Raw genomic sequence first — 18661 nt, forward strand, 5'->3', positions numbered from 1 at the left:
AAGTTAAAAATAGAAAAGAATAACATAATTCTGGAAATGTCTTTATTATACGCATTGTAATGCAGTAGTACCTTGACATTGAATGACAAGCATCAAAGGGTAAGTCTACATCAATCTGCAGTTACAATACCGATATTTCACTTGTGTCCCTCCCATCTTCAACAGATATTCAACAAACTTGAATCAGAAACCAAAAATAAGGGCAAGCAACTATGAGTCTATTAACCAGTAAAACAAAATCCATTAAAAACAAAAGAACATAAACAACATTCCTGTGCTTTAAAACCATACAGGCATTTGTTTCTGAAGATCTATTGCAAGATTAGATACAGGCTTAGTAAATGATCATATTAGAGATCATACAGCTCTATGATCACATTTAAAGATACATTTAGGGTTTACAATATTATGAACACAAAACACAGGCAGACCTGGGTCAATTACAATTTATAAAAGGAAAAAAAAATATACGTCTTTGACCAAATGTTTCTGCTTTTAATACTTCCTTGTGTGAACAATTGATCTGGGGCCTGTTTCAAACTAATTTAGCAAATGGGCCTGTTATTTGATTTGTTTCAAAATAAGTCAAACTAACTAAAATAAGCCTGGCTTAGTTGGTAAACTGTATTCATGAAACTGACTGGTAACTTAAGATTCTTTATTAAACTAATTGGGACAACTGATAGATACTTATGGTATAAGCCCAGGTCTGATTTCAGGGTCAGGGTTTTCAGAAACGTGATACAGCTAAACCACAGAGGCCTGGGAATATCAGCGCACACTTACAGCCTAACTTTGGGACAAGTGCAGCCTTACATCACTTAGATTAAGCATATAGAAGGAACAGGGTTGTAAAGATGTTTCATTGACGTAAATTTACAAATGGTTAAAAGCCATCCCAACCTTCAGAATGCGCCAGCAATGGAAAATACATGCTTGTATAAAATCCACGTCCAGTCAACGTCACATTCATCACAACAGGACTAATGCGTCGCATGAATCAATCATCATATCTCGATCTTGTGGTTTTAAGAGGAATGTCTCTAAACATGAGTTACAAAAACACCTAAACAATTTATTGCAAAGCCAAGGAAGCCATTGTCAAAGTTACTTTACATGTGTGACTGGAAGGATAAGATAAAGAATCTGTTCCACACTGACACAAGTACGCAGCTCAGACGTCTACAAATGCCTAGCCTGAAACGCGTAAAAGATCTGAAGATGGCGAAATATTACATCCAACGTGCTGAATGGAGCATGAACTTTAGGCTTAACCTCTCAGGTTTGTGCGCATCTCAAATCTTTAAACCAAGACACCAGACTAAACGACAGAGATGGACTACGGTCTATGCGTCAAGGAAATGAAGCCTGGCATTTCCCCAAGTGGCCATCATTGGGCCTTCACCAGAGCTCAAAAACAAAACTTCATGGTAGTAGTAATTAGCATGCACAGAGGTCAACAGAAACAACATTTCGTATTCCTGGAATGAACAGGATTTACAACGGGTGCGGGGAGAGCTGGGTTAGCTGTACTGTAGTGCACTTCAGAACCCCTCGTAGTCCTTCTTGTCTTTCTTTCCTTCAGCTTCAAATCCATCGGTCCCGTCGCTGTTGTCACGTCGTCTCTTGCGGTTATTCCGTACGTTGAAGCGCGAGTTCATCTGAGGCAAGGGGTCCATACCCAGAACCTTGTGAATCTGACGGAACGCCAGCAGTCTCAAGGCAAACTGTGGAGAAAGTAGCGGTCAATACACAAATTAAAAATACTCTATATGCTATAAAATAAAATTCTCTTATGGCATGTTAATAATGTATACGTTCTTAAAGCAGTTACTGTGTCCATTACCTGAGCGCTTGATGTAATGTCCTCTCTTTGCTGCTCTTCCATGGTAGCCAAAGTATCTGTTGGATTCTTCTCACAGGGGTCTATCAATCCTGGAGCACCTGCGTTACACAGAAAAGCACAAACCAGGAGTGTTAAATTGAGCATCAAGATGAATCTGTATGCATGTTGTTCATTAAAAAAATTAAATAAAATGCAAACTCGCACCACTTTAAAGGCTATATAATAAATCCATGCAATTCACATCTCACCATACAGCAGAATGCCTGAGGAAATACATTCAAAGACTCTTCTCAGAGCATCTCCAGGGCTCATTGGTCCAGAGGCACTGCTGATGGCCTTCTCCACCAGCAGCTCCATAGCCTTAAATTAAACACGGTAAGTTATTTTACCATAATCAAATGGCAGTTTCCTCATGATATGAAAAGTGAAGGAAGAAATTGTTTAAACAGGACTGATAATAAATTTTGCTTTAAAACACAGCAACAGTGTTGAGGAAGCCATGTTACATTAGATGTAGTTGAGCTACATCAGGGAGTGTATGACAAGGGTGCCTTTAAAAGGGAACACTAAAATCAAGTCATGAAAACTCACTTGTCAATAATTTACTCATGTACTCAGTTCCAGTTAATTCCCATAGGTCCATAGATCTACTAAGCATTTTTAATATACTTCGTTATAAAAGCGACACTAATTTAATGAAATTCGGGGTCATGCAAATTTGGCATGCTGAGCAACAGTAAGCTGCTTGGTTAGAAAGTAAAAGCTGTGCTTCATACATTGCTACAATATCTGACATTCAACTTTTGAAAAGCCACACACACACTTTCACAAACTGACTGCACATTTAAGTGTCCCAACACTTTATACCCATGTATCAGAGAAGACTCAAAAACATGCTAATGTTTAAGGAGCCAATATTTTTTACTCACCCAGCTAGGAAATGCAGACCAGGTGGGTACTCTCTGACAAAGGTCACGCAGTATTCGAATGACAATCACACATGACTGGAGTCCATTAGCCCTAGCCTTCAGTGCAGTGAAGTCAAGATTAGTTAATGTACAAGAACAAAAACAGTGTCATACAACATGGCGGAGCTCAGAGAGAGGTGCAACACTACTGTTCACAATGGAAGCTTATAATTGGATTAAAAATAGCTGGGCCAATTGGCTTTCTTAAGCTGCCATTTCCAGCAGTATTTTACCTCACCATTAGTACAAGTATGAGTTCAAAGTTTGCAAGATTCACTTGGAATGGCTCCCTGGTAATCTTGTAAACCCTGACCTCCGTTGTCAGATACTTCACAAACATATACTTTCATTTTACAAAAGATCAGTTTGCAAGAGTAGTTGCATAGGAACTGAAGCAGTCAAGGAAATCTGCTTTACTTTGCCTGTGTATTTGCAGAGATGGCAACAACACAGTAAACTAATCAGATATTCCTTTCCTCTCAATCCCTATTCCCAAGAAAAACTAAATCATTAAAATAAAAGAAAAATCACAAAAAAAAAACAAAACAAAAAACAAAGAGAAAAAAACAAAACAAACGCTCAACATGAAAGCTCTTATCGATGACACTTTTATGCAAAGGTATTCTGCAGCCTTATGGAATCATTTTACATGCTAAATGTATTTAATCAAGACTTATAAAATGACATGCAAGGATGCTTTTTTTTTTTTTTTTAATAAAAAGGGATCAGATCATATCCAAAAACTGAATGCAAAAATAAAAATAAATAAATAAAAATAGTACCACAATTTTCAAATTACATACTGCATCCTTGTATCACTTTTACCTCCCAAAAATCAACTTTGAGGTTTAAAAGTTAAAAACAAAAATGACTAAACAACTTAAAATGAACAAATAAAAAGGAATACATCTCATAAGGCTACAAGAAGAAAAGTAAAATGATGTTCCGAACCTGGAACCACTTAGCGTGGCGTAGGGCAGCCAGAGCGTCAAGGCATTTTTGCCTGTCCAAGACGTCCGCTGGGTCTTTCACCATACTCGAGGTTACATCTAAAAATGGATCGAATTGTCAAATGGTGGTGAGGAACGGGTGTTTGACCAGGTCAGAGAGACTGCCAAGAACACATTGCCACACATACCAATCAGTTCCTGATCACTGCTCTCTTTTAAAGTGCCTTCTTACATTTCACCCCATATGCAGAATCTTTAGATCTTTTCAACAACATTAAGGATCAGCTACACTTTCCATTTGTTGCACTTCTATTTAGTCAGTGGTGTGGTGCTTGGAGAAATAAGATAGGATGGAATTGAAATAAAGGCCTTTGTCAAAGATAATAAAATAAACTGTGGCATAGAGATGCATGATTTCTTCATTGTAGTTGGAAATGCACACATGATTTATTTATAGTCTGCATATAGTGAGCATGACACTACTTTCTTTTGATAAAGACTATTTAAGTTACTGCTCTGCAATCCACCATTTGAAATTGCTGGAAGTGACAATATACAATTTTCAAGTTTCTAGAAGTCATATGGTGGCAATCCGTAATTGCTACTGCTGGCAGATTCACACAAAACTGCAACAGTGATCTTTGTAAATCCACATCGTATCACAGGTATTCAAACACATTAGTTCGGTAAAGGAGTTTAAAATTGTGCCATTTTGCAAATTACGGATGATCTTGTACAACAGTGGAAAAAAAAAAAAAAAAAAAAAAACAAACATTGAGAATGTATTACCAATTTGTATTTTCCAAAGCTTATAAAATGGTTTTAGTTTTCTAGTATCAGATATTTTGAAATGTACAGTTCCTGCACTTCTTGTTTAACCAGTTTACTGAGCATTTGAGGCTAAAGTTCCTTTTTTTTTTTTTTTTTCTTAGGGCAAAAACAAATTGTGGATTCCAGTGTCGACCTAAGTAAAGACTGAGGTAATAAAAGTAATGAAAAATACTTGTGGAATTCTTCGAAACACAAAGTAGCCATTGTACTGATCCAGAAACATTGGAAAGATAATGATGGGCTGCAAATGGTACCAGATGTGTAAATCATGATGATGTAAAACAGGGATATCAAGGGAGATGTGCAATGTTTACAGCTAAATGAGTATTTGTAGTGACCCATTACGGTTGCATGGCAATGGTAGGTGTGGCAAAGTGTTTGAAGGTATTCAGGAGGGGGACCTTGGTCAAAAATCCTTCCGGAGCTGGTAGACGTAGCCTCAGATGGGAGACAATTTGCTGAAAATGCAAGGAGGCTTTGGGCTGGACTTGAAAAGCTTTGGATACATGAAGGCAGCAATGCGTGCTGGCAAGAAAATATGAAGCTCCCAGCAAGAGGATTAGGACATCACTGCATGCATACCTGTCATGATCGGGTTTGGAGAACCCCCATATCTCAATGTATACTGAAGGCTGTAAACCCCAGGTCCAACCAAAGATTCCTCTATCAAAGCCTTCCTCCCAAAAGCTGACTGATACTCCCCTAAGGAGCCAAACAGGAATGGTGGCACGGCCACAGAGCCTGCAGTTAAGATTCCACCATTTCAGCGGCTTCTTACCAACTAAAACTCTCCATTGTACAGACAAAAAAAAAAAAAAAAAAAAAAAAAAAAAAAAAAAAAAAAAAAAGGACAACATTTATTCATATAGTTATTCTTATTTGGGGAAATGTTGTAGGTTAATGCATTTTTTACCTCTGAAGAAATGAAAAAGTAACATCTAAAAGCCAAATTTCACAATTCGTCAGTCTCTACTCTATTGCTTCTCTCAGGGGAGCACTTTCATTTTGGAACAGGGGACCTCAGAATGGTGAACCTTCTCACCACCAGACAAAAAAAATATATATACGCATTTGTTTCCTGTGGGGACATAGTAGGCATTCCAACTAAGGTTTCAGACCCAACTCAACCATTGCTCTTCAGCAACTAAATCTGGAATTTAATTATACCCCTGACCAAACTCTATGACCCCTTGGGAAAGAATAAAATCATTTGGTTCTGCATAGGACACAATCCCCTTGAACACAGGAAACAAAAATGAATCTTACCCGGGACTAACTAGACTTACACAATGCAAACACTTATCATGCTTGTTTTGGGGAGAGCTTCAAGAGCACTGAAGAAGTGTTACAAAGAGAAGACCCGGAGCACCACTGCTGGCATCTGAGATGGTTCGATAAAACCTGGTAGTGTTGAACTCGGCTCTAAAGCAACTTGAAGTCACTGGAACTGACTTCACCCCTTTTGCAGTGTGAAAACATTACAGACTTCATACAAAATTAGTGTAAATGATAATAAAGAGAGGCACTTTACCTCAGTGGTGTAAGTTTTAAAAAGAAAACGGTGTAGGCCATTTCTTATGTATGGCCAAGCTCAAGCACAAACCAGGTTTAAATTTGTACCACTTACAATAGTGCTTTCTCCAATTTAAAAAGGTGCAAACATTATTCTGCCAGCATTTAAATCTAACATCATCTCCACAGTGCCAACAGATGGGCTCCTTAGGTTATCCAAATCAGCATGAAATATTAATCTGATAGGTAGCCGGTTAATGTGAGCAACGTCTTTTCCAACCTCCATCCCGGGTGTTTTCTTCTCGGATGACAGGCGAGGTGAGGGTGATGGTCACCTGCATCTTGGGCTCAGCAGAGGAAGTAAGGATAATGGCAGCCTCTTGGATGGAGCCTTTTACCTCATATTTCTCCGGAGTTACCATCTGACAAACATGGGTTAGCATACAACAGAATTACAACCACCTAATGGAGATCTGGCAAACCCTAACCCAGCCCTATTCCTGAAGGGCCAATGTCTTCGAGTTTAGCTCTAACAAATCTGTCTGGAAGTTTCCAGTCATCGTAAAAGATATTGACCAGCTGGTTAAAGCTGGTTTATTAAAATTGGATCTAAACTCTGCAAGACATTGATTCTACAGGAGCAGGATGTGACACCACTTATGTAAAGCATTTGAATAGCAAAAAAGTAAAATCGGGACTATTATTGCAGTTAGCACTGCACTGAACATGTACCGTGAGTTGTTTGGGAAGATGTTCCACAATGCGTGTTAGCAGATTCTTAGTAGGCTTCTCAGAACAAAGGAGGACCAGGTTGACATTTTTGTCTCCTCGTAGAAGCAGCCCTTTGGCGAGAACGCCTACCCGCATCACTCCTTTCAGCACTCTGCAATGCACAAGAGGTCATATATTGCTTTGCCCTTTTCTTTCGCTTTGCTTTAGAAAAACATTAGAGCACTCCTCTCCCACCTGTCTTTGGGAGGCTCTTTCTTTTCTTTATCCTCTTCTTTGCCCTTTGCACTTGCACTTGCATCTTGGTCTGTGATGATGTCAGAGACAAGCTTAAGTGCTCGTTCAGTGATTGATACAATCTTCTGGATGGCCTGGAGCTCGTCCTCAGATGGGTAAATAGCTGCATGTTTGGTCATCACATACCGATCATCTGAGGAATCAGGGCGACGTGGAGGCTGCAACAAAAACAATGCGTTTTGAGAGGAGAGAAAAAAAAAAAAGTATTTGTATAAACACATTTCAAGTGGTAGGTAGAGTAGCAATATTCAAATTGAAAATCCAATAAACACTCCTAGTGTGTACTGCAGGTATTATTCTGAAACTGTTCAATGTATAATGGATCTGTTATTATTCTATATCAACATTATCTACCCGAGACAGGATGGGGTCTAGTTACTTTTGGTCAGCGTTATGCACCTTTGCTTTATTAAAATGTGCATTCATTCAGCAAAGATCTTACGGATTACAAACTTTTTAAAATGGTACTATTCCTTAAACACAAAATACATTTTGCGTTTTCCTCAGCAGTAATAGTTCTCAGGACTTACCACTGGTCCTTGTGGTTGAGGAAGGGGCATCCCAGGCCTCACTCCAAGAAGACCAGGAGGTCCAGGTGGACCCTGTGGATAACCACCATCAGGCATTCTGCGCCTTTCTTCCCAGTGGTGCTGCTCCTCCTCCATACGTCGCCAATACATGTCCTCTTCATAGCGCCTGAGAACAATTACATAATTTAGGACCACAAAATATGAAAAAGAAGAAAAAAAAAAAAAAAAAAAACCCCACACACCTCATCTCCATCCTCCAGCGCTCCTCCTCTTCACGTCTTCTCCAATACTCTTCCTTTTGCATCTGCTTCCTCATCTTTTCCTCTTGGATCTTCCTGGCTCGGATGCTAGGTTTCACTTCAACCTGAAGATCTGGGTTCACCTTTTTCTACAAAGTTGGAATATACAATCATCTACACTGACAAAACACCACATTGATTTCTACTGTTCTGCATTTATAATAAAAGAACCACTGCAAACAACAAATCACTTAGTAACCTTATACTGTAGTCGATGTCTCCTTCCTTTCAAATGCATTTCTTTGGCATTCGGGTCATTAAAACTGCATTCGCACAGTTTGCAGTGGAACCGGATAACCTTTCCTTCATCATTCCTTACCTGAAGGACCAAACCACAAACATTTTATATTTTGCATATGGCTTAACACATTTAAAGTGACTTTCATTTCCCTATTGGGACTTTTTTTTTCCCCCCGCGATACCTCTTCAACATAGTCATGTCCGACAGGCTGAACATCACTCTGCAGGGCTGCAAGTGCTGATTGAGGTGACAGAGGGTCAGGAATGTCATTCTTTAGGTCCTGTGTTTGTGAAGACACAGCAGACTGTGCCGTTTTAGCTGCCTCCATCTTGGATTCTTCATTTTTAACAGCAGTGGTTTGTAACTTGTTTCCACCTGTTTTGTTAATGCAACAAATATTGAATTTTGTTAATGTTATGTAATTACAACATTAAATGGAGGCAATAAAAAAAAAAAAATAAAAAAAATAACGATCTGTTCTGTAAACATTCTTCAAGACAAACACTGATTCATCAAAACATACCAACAAAGTTGATCTTGGGTGTGTTGACCTTCTTGACAGAGGTGCTGTTGACCGAGACACTGCTGGGCACTGGGCTCTTGCCTTGTGCAGCTGAAGCTGCCATGTTGTTGACCATGCTGCCAGATTTTAGGTAAGAGGCAGAAACAGAGGAAGAAGACAGATTGGACGATGTGCTTGTTGAGCTGCTGATGTTGGAGCTGGCAGTTTTATTAGGAGCAGCTGTACTTGAGCTGGAGGATTGGGAAACAACACTGGGCTCTGTGGATGGTATTGGCTTTCCTAGTTTGGTATGCAATTTCACAACCTATAGAAACAGAATTCGGTTACTATATACACACACATATAATCGATATCCCACCCACGACCATCACATTTTGACTTATTACAACTTGACATTACATAATCGAGTGTTCTTGTACTAATGGGGCACCCAATCCCCTTCAAACAATTTTAAGAGTCCCTAAGAGGCCCTCTCTACAACGAAGAGCCAGAATCATACGCATTTTAAAATAGTGCTGCCAAAAAACATGCTGAAAGCAGATTATTATGTGCCGAGATCAGGGAATGAGTCATGTACCTTCTGGTGTTTGGCTCCTCTGATGTGCGCCGCGTAGGCATCAGCTCCAGTACAGGAAACGTCACAGAGCTCACAGCGTAGCTGATTCTGTGTGCCGCGGGCGGAGCTCCCGCCTCCGCTGCTGCTACTGCTGCTCTGTGACAGCTTCAATGCAGCTTCCTTCTTTTTGTGCTTCTGACCCTCCAAATGCTCCTTATAGGTCTGAAAGCCGTGATAAGATATACTGTGGTTAAATTCATGCAAACCATTAATTATGATCCTTAGGAAAATACTTGTGTCCAGGCAGTACTACACACAGCATACATAAAATATAACATCTTTCCTGCTGTTATAAAAAAATACCTGGGGTCCAGCACAGCTGATTTTGCAGACGTCACAGTAGTGTATTTGTGGTGGTTTAGGGGGTTGTTTAGGTTTGAGTGTTTTGTTCTGCAAGGGAGTTTTCTTAGTAAAAGTGCTGCCGGTCCATGCGGCAGTGGCGGCTGCGGCGACAGCCGCCTGTTTCTGCTGCTGTTGCTGCTGCTGATAGTAGGAAGAGGCAGCTGAATAAACTGCAGCTTCATAGCCAGAGTATGAAGTTCCTGAATTCACAGAAGAGAAATTATTGGCCACAGCACAGACTGAGACTGACAGGATTGCACTGTAAATCTATAAAGCCTAGTTCATGTAAAATCACTTGGTAGAGCATGATCCTAGCTACGCCAAGCTGATTGGTTTGGTTCAGTATTACTACCAGCAAAAACATTTCACTTGTGTTCTGTTAAATCCTAATCAAATAAACTACTTAACCAGGAATTAGTGATCATTTCATGGTATCAGATCAGCGTTTCCAAAATCTGCTAATATTTTGGAATTGAACAATGATGATCTTACCAGAGTACGTTACAGCATTGGTGCTGTAGGTGGGACTCTGAGAATATGATGGTACTACAGAGGCAGCTGCCGCGGCTGCGACCGGCTGTACAGCAGAGGACACTGGGTAAATGGAGAAGGTTGAGGTGGCAGGTCTAGGGGTGGCTGGCTTTATGGCTGTAACCTGACGCGTTTGCTGGGTCTGGGTGTACGGAGTGGCGCCTTGACTGTATCCAGTTTTAGGGGCTAATGGGATGAGTAAGAAAGTTGTTCAGAACATTTTACAATCCAAATCATTTAAAGTGTGACCTCGACTTAATTCTGTGCCCCTCAGATGACATTGTCAAAATAATGGAATAATTTATCTTATTTAAATGAAAATTGAATCAAATTGCATTTAATTTATCCTTAGAGGCTAATATTTGGTCATTAAAAGCAATACAAGACCATTTTACAGAAAAACAAAAGCATGAAAATTTAGCGTTGATTGCATTTAAATGGCGAGACATGTCTAGCACACCTGTCTGATAGTAGGATTCGGCCACAGTGGGTTGAGGCTGGGCTGCTGCTGCGGCCACAGACGGTGTAGCTGCAGGTTGCTGGTAGTACTGTTTACTGTCATACGCTACAGCTGGAGCTGTGGACCGCACATAGGAATAGGAGTCCTGCAACAGTAAACAAAAGGCTTGTCTATTCTCAGCCACTGGACATGGATCTTAAAATGAAGAAAGCATTTCAGAAACAAACCTAGAGAGTCAGTAATTACTTTATTTTTTTCTCAGAAACCTTTCACGCTTACCAAAAGTACACTAAAAACAACAACATTGAAATTCTTCCTAAATTGTAGCATTTCACAATGATAGTGTATTAGTCATTCATTCCTGTGATGGTAATGTTTATTTTTCAGCAGCCAGTAACTCATCGGCCCTTGATCCTTCACAAATCAAATATACAGTTTTGTTTTATATATATATATATATATATATATATATATATATATATATATATATATATATATATATATATATATATATATATATATATATATATATATATATATATATATATATATATATATATATATATATATATATATATATATATATATATATATATATATATATATATATATATATATATATATAACCTATTTTTATGCATGTATGCACAAAATATAAAAAAAATAATAAATTAAAAACAAGTGATAAAAACAGCTTAATGCATGACTAATAGAGACTGGTGAAAATGGCAAGTTTCTCTCTCTCTTTTACCTGGTAGTTTTGTGAGGTAACAGGTGGCGGTGGTGGGGGTACCTCCGGTTGTCTCTGTGCATACCCATAATCCGTGGCAGCGTGGGTTGGCTGGTAACCTCCATAAGCTCCGGCAGTAGCCGCAGCTGCTGCTACTGCAACTGGTGCAGGCCTAGCAACAGCAACCGTGGCGGCTGTAGGGGCGTAGGCTGCTGCCACCGTGTGTGCCGCCACAGGTGCTTGATGCACAGTATAGCTGGCCACTGTAGTGGGGTGGGTGTATGCTACCCCAGCAGCCGGCTGCTGACTGCAGAGAAGGAAGCGAGAGGCTTAGATGACAACACTGACAGCTACACTTACTCTTAGTGTTGACCTGGAGTCGTTGCATTAATAAAATAAAAACACACGTAACAATTGTGAAATGACACACGCAAAATCTAACCTTCATGTTACATCTAACCCATGCCATAAGATTATCTTTGAAGAATTCATAATCTTTAGCGATTGATGGACTTAATGCACCAAATCCACTGGCTTGACAGGGAACAAAATCAAATCGGATATGGATTAAATGATTTAGAGCATTTAGAGCATCATACTAATACTAATTTGAATCATTCGTCCATTGGCCTGAAAGGATCACAACTATCTTGAGCTTCAACAAACTAAATCCACACCAAAAGGCATCCATCTTGTATCTTAAAAGGTGGACTTTAAGAAACTGGAGCCATCTTTTGTCCAGCAGAGATAAATACTTTTGAGTCCTGCCTTGTCCAAATACCTGCAGTCTTTGCATTAGACTACATACGTCACATTTCATGTATTTGGCCCATGTATTTTCAACACTTAGTTTTTCTACCAAATTATATGCAATAACTAATTATATTAATATTTAACTTCCATTGGAGAGTTGAAACTCATGAAAATCTCAGAAATATCTTATTTCCAAAACAGGATGCATAATGAGACACATCAAGCCTAAAATAGTGCTCCAGAGTTGTATTTGAGGCAGTGGGGATTTAGTGCGTGACATAATGCTATTGCATTATGGCCATACCAAGTTTGAATCCCGGTGTTGTATCCATTTTTTTAACACAGGTTTGGGGTCTCTGCAGAGCAAACGTTGGCATTTCTGACTTTGTGGGAGTTTACAAAAATGCTGGGTGAACAATAATGCAAGTGAAAATGTTCCCCCTTTCCTGATCCCACTCGTAATCCTATCATCACCATGACATAAGCCAATCAGGTACCGCTCTGGTAACTCCCATTACTTTCCTCTGATCTATACATATCAATTACTAGGTAGTATTAATTTAGCAGGGATCTGAAAGTGGCACAGCACTGGCTCGAGGACATTTCCCAAACCTGTCCCTCCCTCGTCCCAATTCACTTCCTGTCTGCTATCCGCTGTCATAATCAAGTCAAAACAACAAAAACAATTCTTTAAATCTACTACTACCCATCCATGTATAAAATGCAGACACTTCCCAACTGTCAATCCATCAATCCCAATAGAATGTGGACACCTGCTCAAGAATAGCAAACAACGGAGTAAAAACTGCTTAGAAATACAATCTAGCTCAGAAGTTAGCTAACTTAACAGCTACTTTGAAAAAAAAAAAAATGAAGCCAAGTTCTTTTACTGTATGGCACATTAAGCCCAAACAAGAACATTATGATTAAGTTGCTAAAAAAAACAACATGAACCGAAAAATCGTCAACCTAGGCAAAATAAAGCCTCGAAAAAGCGGATCAGTAGTGACATTCAAGGAGTCCTTGAAGGCGTCCGTGAAGACATCGCCCTTCCCCACAAACACGCACACATTTTGTCAACCGATTCAAGATAAAAATTAAAATCAGTGCTTTTAAACGAACGATAACGTCTGAAAAGGACTTTTTCTTTTCTTAAACAGTGTTGGGCGACAATGCACATTCATTTTTTCGCGGTTCCGTCTTAAAAACAGTTGAGTGTACAGAAGAGCGCCGAGATGGACGGTCATGCGCAGAGCCGCTCTAGTGCAGAACTGGAGGAGAGATGACAGCTGCAGTCTGCTCGCTTTAGTTTGACTGCACTGGTTAAATTCACAGTTTATCTAAACGCGTCAACAACAAGTGCAAAACAGTTTCAATTGAAAAAAAAAAGAAAAGAAGAATACGTCCCACGTCGCGGATCAACGCGGATAAGCCCTCAGAGATAAGCGTCGTGTCTGTTTACTAGGCAACCCGATCTGGTATTAACATAAACAGTATTTATTACGCCTAGCCCATTAGTTACAAACCAAAATGTTAAACTAAAAAATGTACGGATATAACAATTTATTTTGATCTATGATTACACTGCTTTAAACTGTGCACCTGCGCTTGGTAACCACGCCAGATGTTTATATAACGTTAAATTGAATCAAACTGTATAACGTTAGCGGTACAATAACCTTGTTTGTAGTTACTGGATAAACTACATTAAAACACATTCGCAAGATATCAGCCTAAAATACTAATAAATACCCCTAGTGTCAATATCTTTCTCCACCAAAAGAAAAAAAGACAAAGGCATAAACAACGCCTTACTGCCTATACAATAAACGCATGCATTTAAAATAGCGTGTAAATATGAATCATTTCCTCTCCAGCTGTTCATTTGAAGGTTTAAAGCATAACCAATCGGCTCCCTCCCCTACCCCCACCCAAACCCAGCAACAAAGGCAGAGGGGCCAAATCCCACCATTACTGTATCACCACTATTACCGCAGTCCCCATTAAACATCTCGGCCCTTACCTGTACTGGGCGGCAGCACCATGGGTAAATCCAAAGTAGTTGCCGGTGGCCATTTTGACATCTTCACCTAGCCGGCTGGGCACTGAAAAAAGAAAAGATTCACGGAGGGTAAGCGGCTGTGTGCAACGGCAACCATGATGAAGAGCCGTATCATGTAGAGGAAGAAAACACGCAGGAGACTACGACAAAACAAACCCTAACGATCCTCACAAACCCATAACATGCTCTTAATCTCGTCCTCTCTTGTTGAAACCGCGTCTAATGTATTAATGTGTTTTCAAAAACCCAATTTTACTCACCATAGGTGAAGGAGACTACTGGACATATGGGAATCATTGGTTTCCTATTCTCTTACGAACTCTGACTCGTAACCCTGCCTTTTTATATGAGAAGGTCGTACCAGGATATAGCTCTTACCGCACATGCGCGTTTGAACGTTGCGAGAGATGGGAAGTGTAGTTTTTCTTACACGCCATTTCAAGGTCGACGAGTGCAGCTTTTATTCCAAAAACACACAACAGATAAAACTGTGTGTGTGTGTGTGTGTGTGTGTGTGTGTGTGTGTGTGTGTGTGTGTGTGTGTGTGTGTGTGTGTGTGTGTGTGATTGTGATTACGAAGTGATATGGGACTGACAATGTGAACATGAGAAAACAAACTACAACCAACAAAAGTATATGCTGTATAAATAGTTATAAATATATATATATATCCGCCATTTTCGCACTTTTATGTGAACAAGTTTAAAAAATATTTAATCAGTCTGACTCTGAACAAATAACGAGAACCATTCGTTAAAGAATTGTTGTTACTGTGGTGGTTTGCGTTGAAGAAAAAAAAAACTACATTTCCCACAATGCCTCATGAGACGTTATTAGCCATATGGTTGGATATCGATTCCTCGACTTCCCGCCGCTGAGCGTGACTGACTGTTATAGCACACTGCACAACGTTAAACGTAAGTCCTGTTCAATTCATACTAAATTAAATAATAAATTGTCTATTTTAAACACGCATTTGTTTAAAAAATTAGCAACCTTGAAGAGTCATATAAAGACCAGCCATAAAAAGCCGCTTATATTATGAATGTGTTATCCAGGGCCTATCTTTCCACCTTAGTTTTGGGATGCAGCAGAGGCCCGTAATCAGCCCTCTCTACTTGCCGGTGTTGGACGTAGACTCGAGTTAGTTTTGGTTGAACAAACAATTTTAAGCCGTTTGATGTCGTTCATCGTTGAAGCGAAGTCATTATTGATCGAGGAATCCTCAAGTCTTTGTTGCTTGATGGCTCTTTTCGAACAAGATGACAATCCTCTCTTTCGTCTTCAGTCATCGGCGGAGGGGATGCTGCTGGAAGTTTGTAAAAATCAATGCAAAATTCATATGGGCTGGAATTAAAAAAAAAAAAAAAAAACTTGCAAAGTGTAAGTAGCAGAGCTACATAATGTAGCTAGCCATGCGGTTTAGGGAATGCGTGTAGCGGATTTTTACAAGATTTAATTTACCCCTTTTTTTTAATATCCATTCGGTCTTTCTAAACAAACTAGCGTTTCCGCAAGTATAATGGAAGAGTATCACGGAATATCACAGTTGCGTTAAAGGCCAAAGAAAATCTGGCAAAATGAATAAAATCTTAAAATAACTTCCACTGTGTCTGTGCTTTTTTTTCACCTTCAACAACACGGCTTATAATTGTTAGTAAGTACACTGCTACGCTCGATGAGTAAACCTAAATAATTTGGAGTCCTAAAATGATTTTGTTCTGAGGAACCGCTTAAGTGTGCTTTTTCTAGAAACAACACTGACTTCTGTGCGTGTAGCTAATGTAATGTGGCAATTGTTGTTTAGAGGATTTTCCTATTAATAAAATCAATTTTTCGTATTCGTTATTTGCGTTATTTTGAAAACTACGAGACAATTTCATTAAATTCTGTGATGCAGCAGTAAGTAAAAAGCACAGGATTTCACATCAAGGGCCCCTCGCTAAATGGAGATTGAGTAGCTACCCGCTGTAATATATATATATATATATATATATATATATATATATATATATATATATATATATATATATAATAAAATGCATATATATCAAGTTTAACATGCCTGAAAAAATGTATATTGCATACTGAAATGTCGTTCCATAAGTGGCCTTGAGGGGGCAATGTTAAATCATTTTACATGAAATTGTACTTGTTTGTGTTCAGCATGCCTAAATCAAAAGAAGTGCTGTCTTCCACCTCAGGCAGCGATTCAGACAGTGATACAGAAACAAAGGTATGAACACTGACTTACGCGAGTGCAACGAAATGAATATAACCTTTCCAATTGGAAAACTAAGTTCATGCTTTCTGCTTGGATTTTATCTTGAAACCAGCCACAGATATTTAATTTGAAATTGTGCTGCAGGCCTGAAAGGTTGTGTGTTTTGTCTCTATATTTCTACCAAAGGCCAAAAGAAAGAAGGCGAGTGCTCCTGAGAAGCCAGCTAAAAAACAGAAAAGTGGAGAGAGCTCCAAACCCAGCGGCTCTGCTAAGAGTGACCGAAACAATGAAGATAACATGTTCCAGGTTGAGTTTTTCAGCATTTTTGTCCTCACCTCCCTATCATTTATTAATGACCAAATGATTATATACCATCCCATATACAGTAGAACTGCTTATCAAGTAAATAAATGCAGGGGCATGTAATATTGATCTGAAATGATCTTGTAGATGAATTGCTCTACTAGGAGCCATAGTGCATTGAAACACAGAAAACAATCTTCCTGGCTTAACATGTAAAATATATTGTTATTGATCTGTAATGCAACTTTGCTTTTAGCTTAGATTAGTAACGCATCTCTTACTGGGTTCTTTTTGTTTAGATTTATGTAAATTCTTAATAGAACTCCAACAGAAAACCAGTAAACGGCAATTTGCTTTGTTTTTAGATATCAGACTTTTTGATTCTAATAATGAAAGTTGATTTCAAAGCTTTTATTTATTGTCCCTGGTGGCTCATTCATCTCTTTATATGGGACAGATTGGGAAGCTGAGGTACGTCAGTGTCAGAGATTTCAAAGGCAAGGTTTTGATTGACATTCGGGAGTACTGGATGGACCAAGCCGGTGAGATGAAGCCTGGAAAAAAAGGTAATTATGGGGCCACTTACTTTTCTCCCATTTATTTTATGTATTATTATGTTACTTTGACGTCTTAGTCAAACCAATATTTTTTTTTTAGTGCGGATAAAATGTTCCTATGTCTATTACATTTTATTATTGTGCCGTTTGTAGTTTTGTTCCATCAATTGTATTGAATTACCCTTAGGCATTTCATTGAATCCTGAGCAGTGGAATCAGCTAAAGGAACAAATGTCGGACATCGATGATGCAATTAGAAGATTGTAAGAGCTCTTTGTTCAGTGAATGGTTGTCTGGTTCTTTTTAGAGTTCCATACTTTGGTACACGGGGACTTTAACAAAATGTTTCCTGCTATGTATGATGTTCAATTTGAAGAGACTATTTTTTGTTGTTATTGTTAATTTCCAGTTGTCTGCTGTTAAATGTTGATGTATGTGAATAGTAAGTATTGACTGGGTGGTTATTTTAATAGTACAATAGCTGCATTGTTCTCATACTCTGCCTACATAATAAAGGCGTTTTTGGTTTGGAGTCTTTAGTCTTTTTTTTTTTTTTTTTTTTTTTTTTTTTTTTTTTATAATATAACCATGTTATGTTTTGTCCCCTAAAGTGCAGATTTTTAAACTGGAAGTTGTTGTGATCCTGTCAATAAACAGAGCAGTAATGTATGACTTAAAATGAAGGCGTTTGGCACTTTATGATGCTTGTTGTGTCCAGTCCTGAGTGCTTGTGTGCAATTTGCTCGCCTTCGCGTGGGAGCAGGAATTATAATGGTCCGTACGCCCACTCAAACGTAGACCAGACTCCAGAATAAAAACAGCCCTTTCACTTGACCGTCCAGAAGAGCCATCTTGCATCAATTGCATTTGCTGTTTAAATTAAATCACTCTTAAATCATGGTAGCCAGCACGTCTTTGAGACAATATGGTTTATGATGTTGCGTGCAAAGCAAGTATTATTGGGGTAGTTTCTGTAAGAGGTAACCACAGTGCAAGCACTTTTTTAAATTTTTTGATACGAATAAACATTAAAATTAATTACTTTTATGTGTCAGAATTGATTGACTGCATTTTGTGCAATATAAATATTAGAAATGTTTGTGTGTGTAGATATTTCAGCATATGCCACAATTCATATCGTGGCTGTTTCTTGAGCATCAGCTGTATCCTATGGTTTGAACATAACGCTTTGCCTTAGGAAGGAGTATTTCTTTTTCTGTTTTACTGCTTGCACTTCAGGTGGTGGTTACTATGGAGATCACTTGCAACCTCAGAGGTTCATTTTAGTTCCCGAGAGGTAATAAATTCATGTTCTGATTGAACCAGCTTTTCACTCCAACTTCAATTCTGTCACCAA

General features: G+C 38.8%; 2 protein-coding genes across 3 annotated transcripts; one reads left to right on the plus strand and one right to left on the minus strand.

The window, feature by feature from the left end:
* Nucleotides 1-25: 25 nt before the first annotated feature.
* zfr (zinc finger RNA binding protein) lies at nt 26-14610 on the minus strand. 2 transcript variants are annotated; one of them, XM_043238862.1, is made up of 20 exons: nt 14481-14610; nt 14182-14263; nt 11427-11712; nt 10676-10820; nt 10177-10401; nt 9646-9884; nt 9304-9504; nt 8727-9030; nt 8385-8578; nt 8162-8281; nt 7906-8051; nt 7664-7829; nt 7074-7291; nt 6840-6990; nt 6388-6529; nt 3766-3863; nt 2776-2871; nt 2095-2206; nt 1847-1944; nt 26-1727 (listed from the first exon to the last, which is right to left on the minus strand). In XM_043238862.1, exons 1-20 carry the CDS (start codon nt 14515-14517, stop codon nt 1545-1547), a joined length of 3243 nt encoding a protein of 1080 aa, XP_043094797.1. In that variant the 5' UTR covers nt 14518-14610; the 3' UTR covers nt 26-1544. The 2 variants fall into 2 exon arrangements, 1 of the variants encoding a protein (XP_043094797.1); XR_006250970.1 differs by lacking the exons at nt 26-1727; nt 1847-1944; nt 3766-3863 and having other exon boundaries at nt 2188-2206.
* Nucleotides 14611-15008: 398 nt separating this feature from the next.
* On the plus strand, nt 15009-17836 carry sub1b (SUB1 regulator of transcription b). Its single transcript, XM_043238181.1, has 5 exons — nt 15009-15137; nt 16387-16456; nt 16631-16750; nt 17205-17313; nt 17492-17836. The coding sequence occupies exons 2-5, from the start codon at nt 16388-16390 to the stop codon at nt 17569-17571; spliced, it is 378 nt and encodes a 125-aa protein (XP_043094116.1). The 5' UTR covers nt 15009-15137; nt 16387; the 3' UTR covers nt 17572-17836.
* The last annotated feature ends 825 nt before the right edge of the window (nt 17837-18661 follow it).

This window comes from Puntigrus tetrazona, chromosome 5 (genome assembly GCF_018831695.1).
Source record: "Puntigrus tetrazona isolate hp1 chromosome 5, ASM1883169v1, whole genome shotgun sequence".
NCBI classification, from domain to species: domain Eukaryota; kingdom Metazoa; phylum Chordata; class Actinopteri; order Cypriniformes; family Cyprinidae; genus Puntigrus; species Puntigrus tetrazona.

What these genes read in the sequence shown, in the direction of transcription:
- sub1b (XM_043238181.1), top strand. Translation starts at nt 16,388, where the DNA reads ATGCCTAAATCAAAAGAAGTGCTGTCTTCCACCTCAGGCAGCGATTCA. An exon ending in ATGAAGATAACATGTTCCAG is followed by an intron (nt 16,751 to 17,204) that starts GTTGAGTTTTTC and finishes TATATGGGACAG; the next exon opens with ATTGGGAAGCTGAGGTACGT. An exon ending in GATGAAGCCTGGAAAAAAAG is followed by an intron (nt 17,314 to 17,491) that starts GTAATTATGGGG and finishes AATTACCCTTAG; the next exon opens with GCATTTCATTGAATCCTGAG.
- zfr (XM_043238862.1), bottom strand. Translation starts at nt 14,517, where the DNA reads ATGATTCCCATATGTCCAGTAGTCTCCTTCACCTATG. An exon ending in GGTGCTGCCGCCCAGTACAG is followed by an intron (nt 11,713 to 14,181) that starts GTAAGGGCCGAG and finishes CCTTCTCTGCAG; the next exon opens with TCAGCAGCCGGCTGCTGGGG. An exon ending in GACATGACTATGTTGAAGAG is followed by an intron (nt 8,282 to 8,384) that starts GTATCGCGGGGG and finishes TTGGTCCTTCAG; the next exon opens with GTAAGGAATGATGAAGGAAA.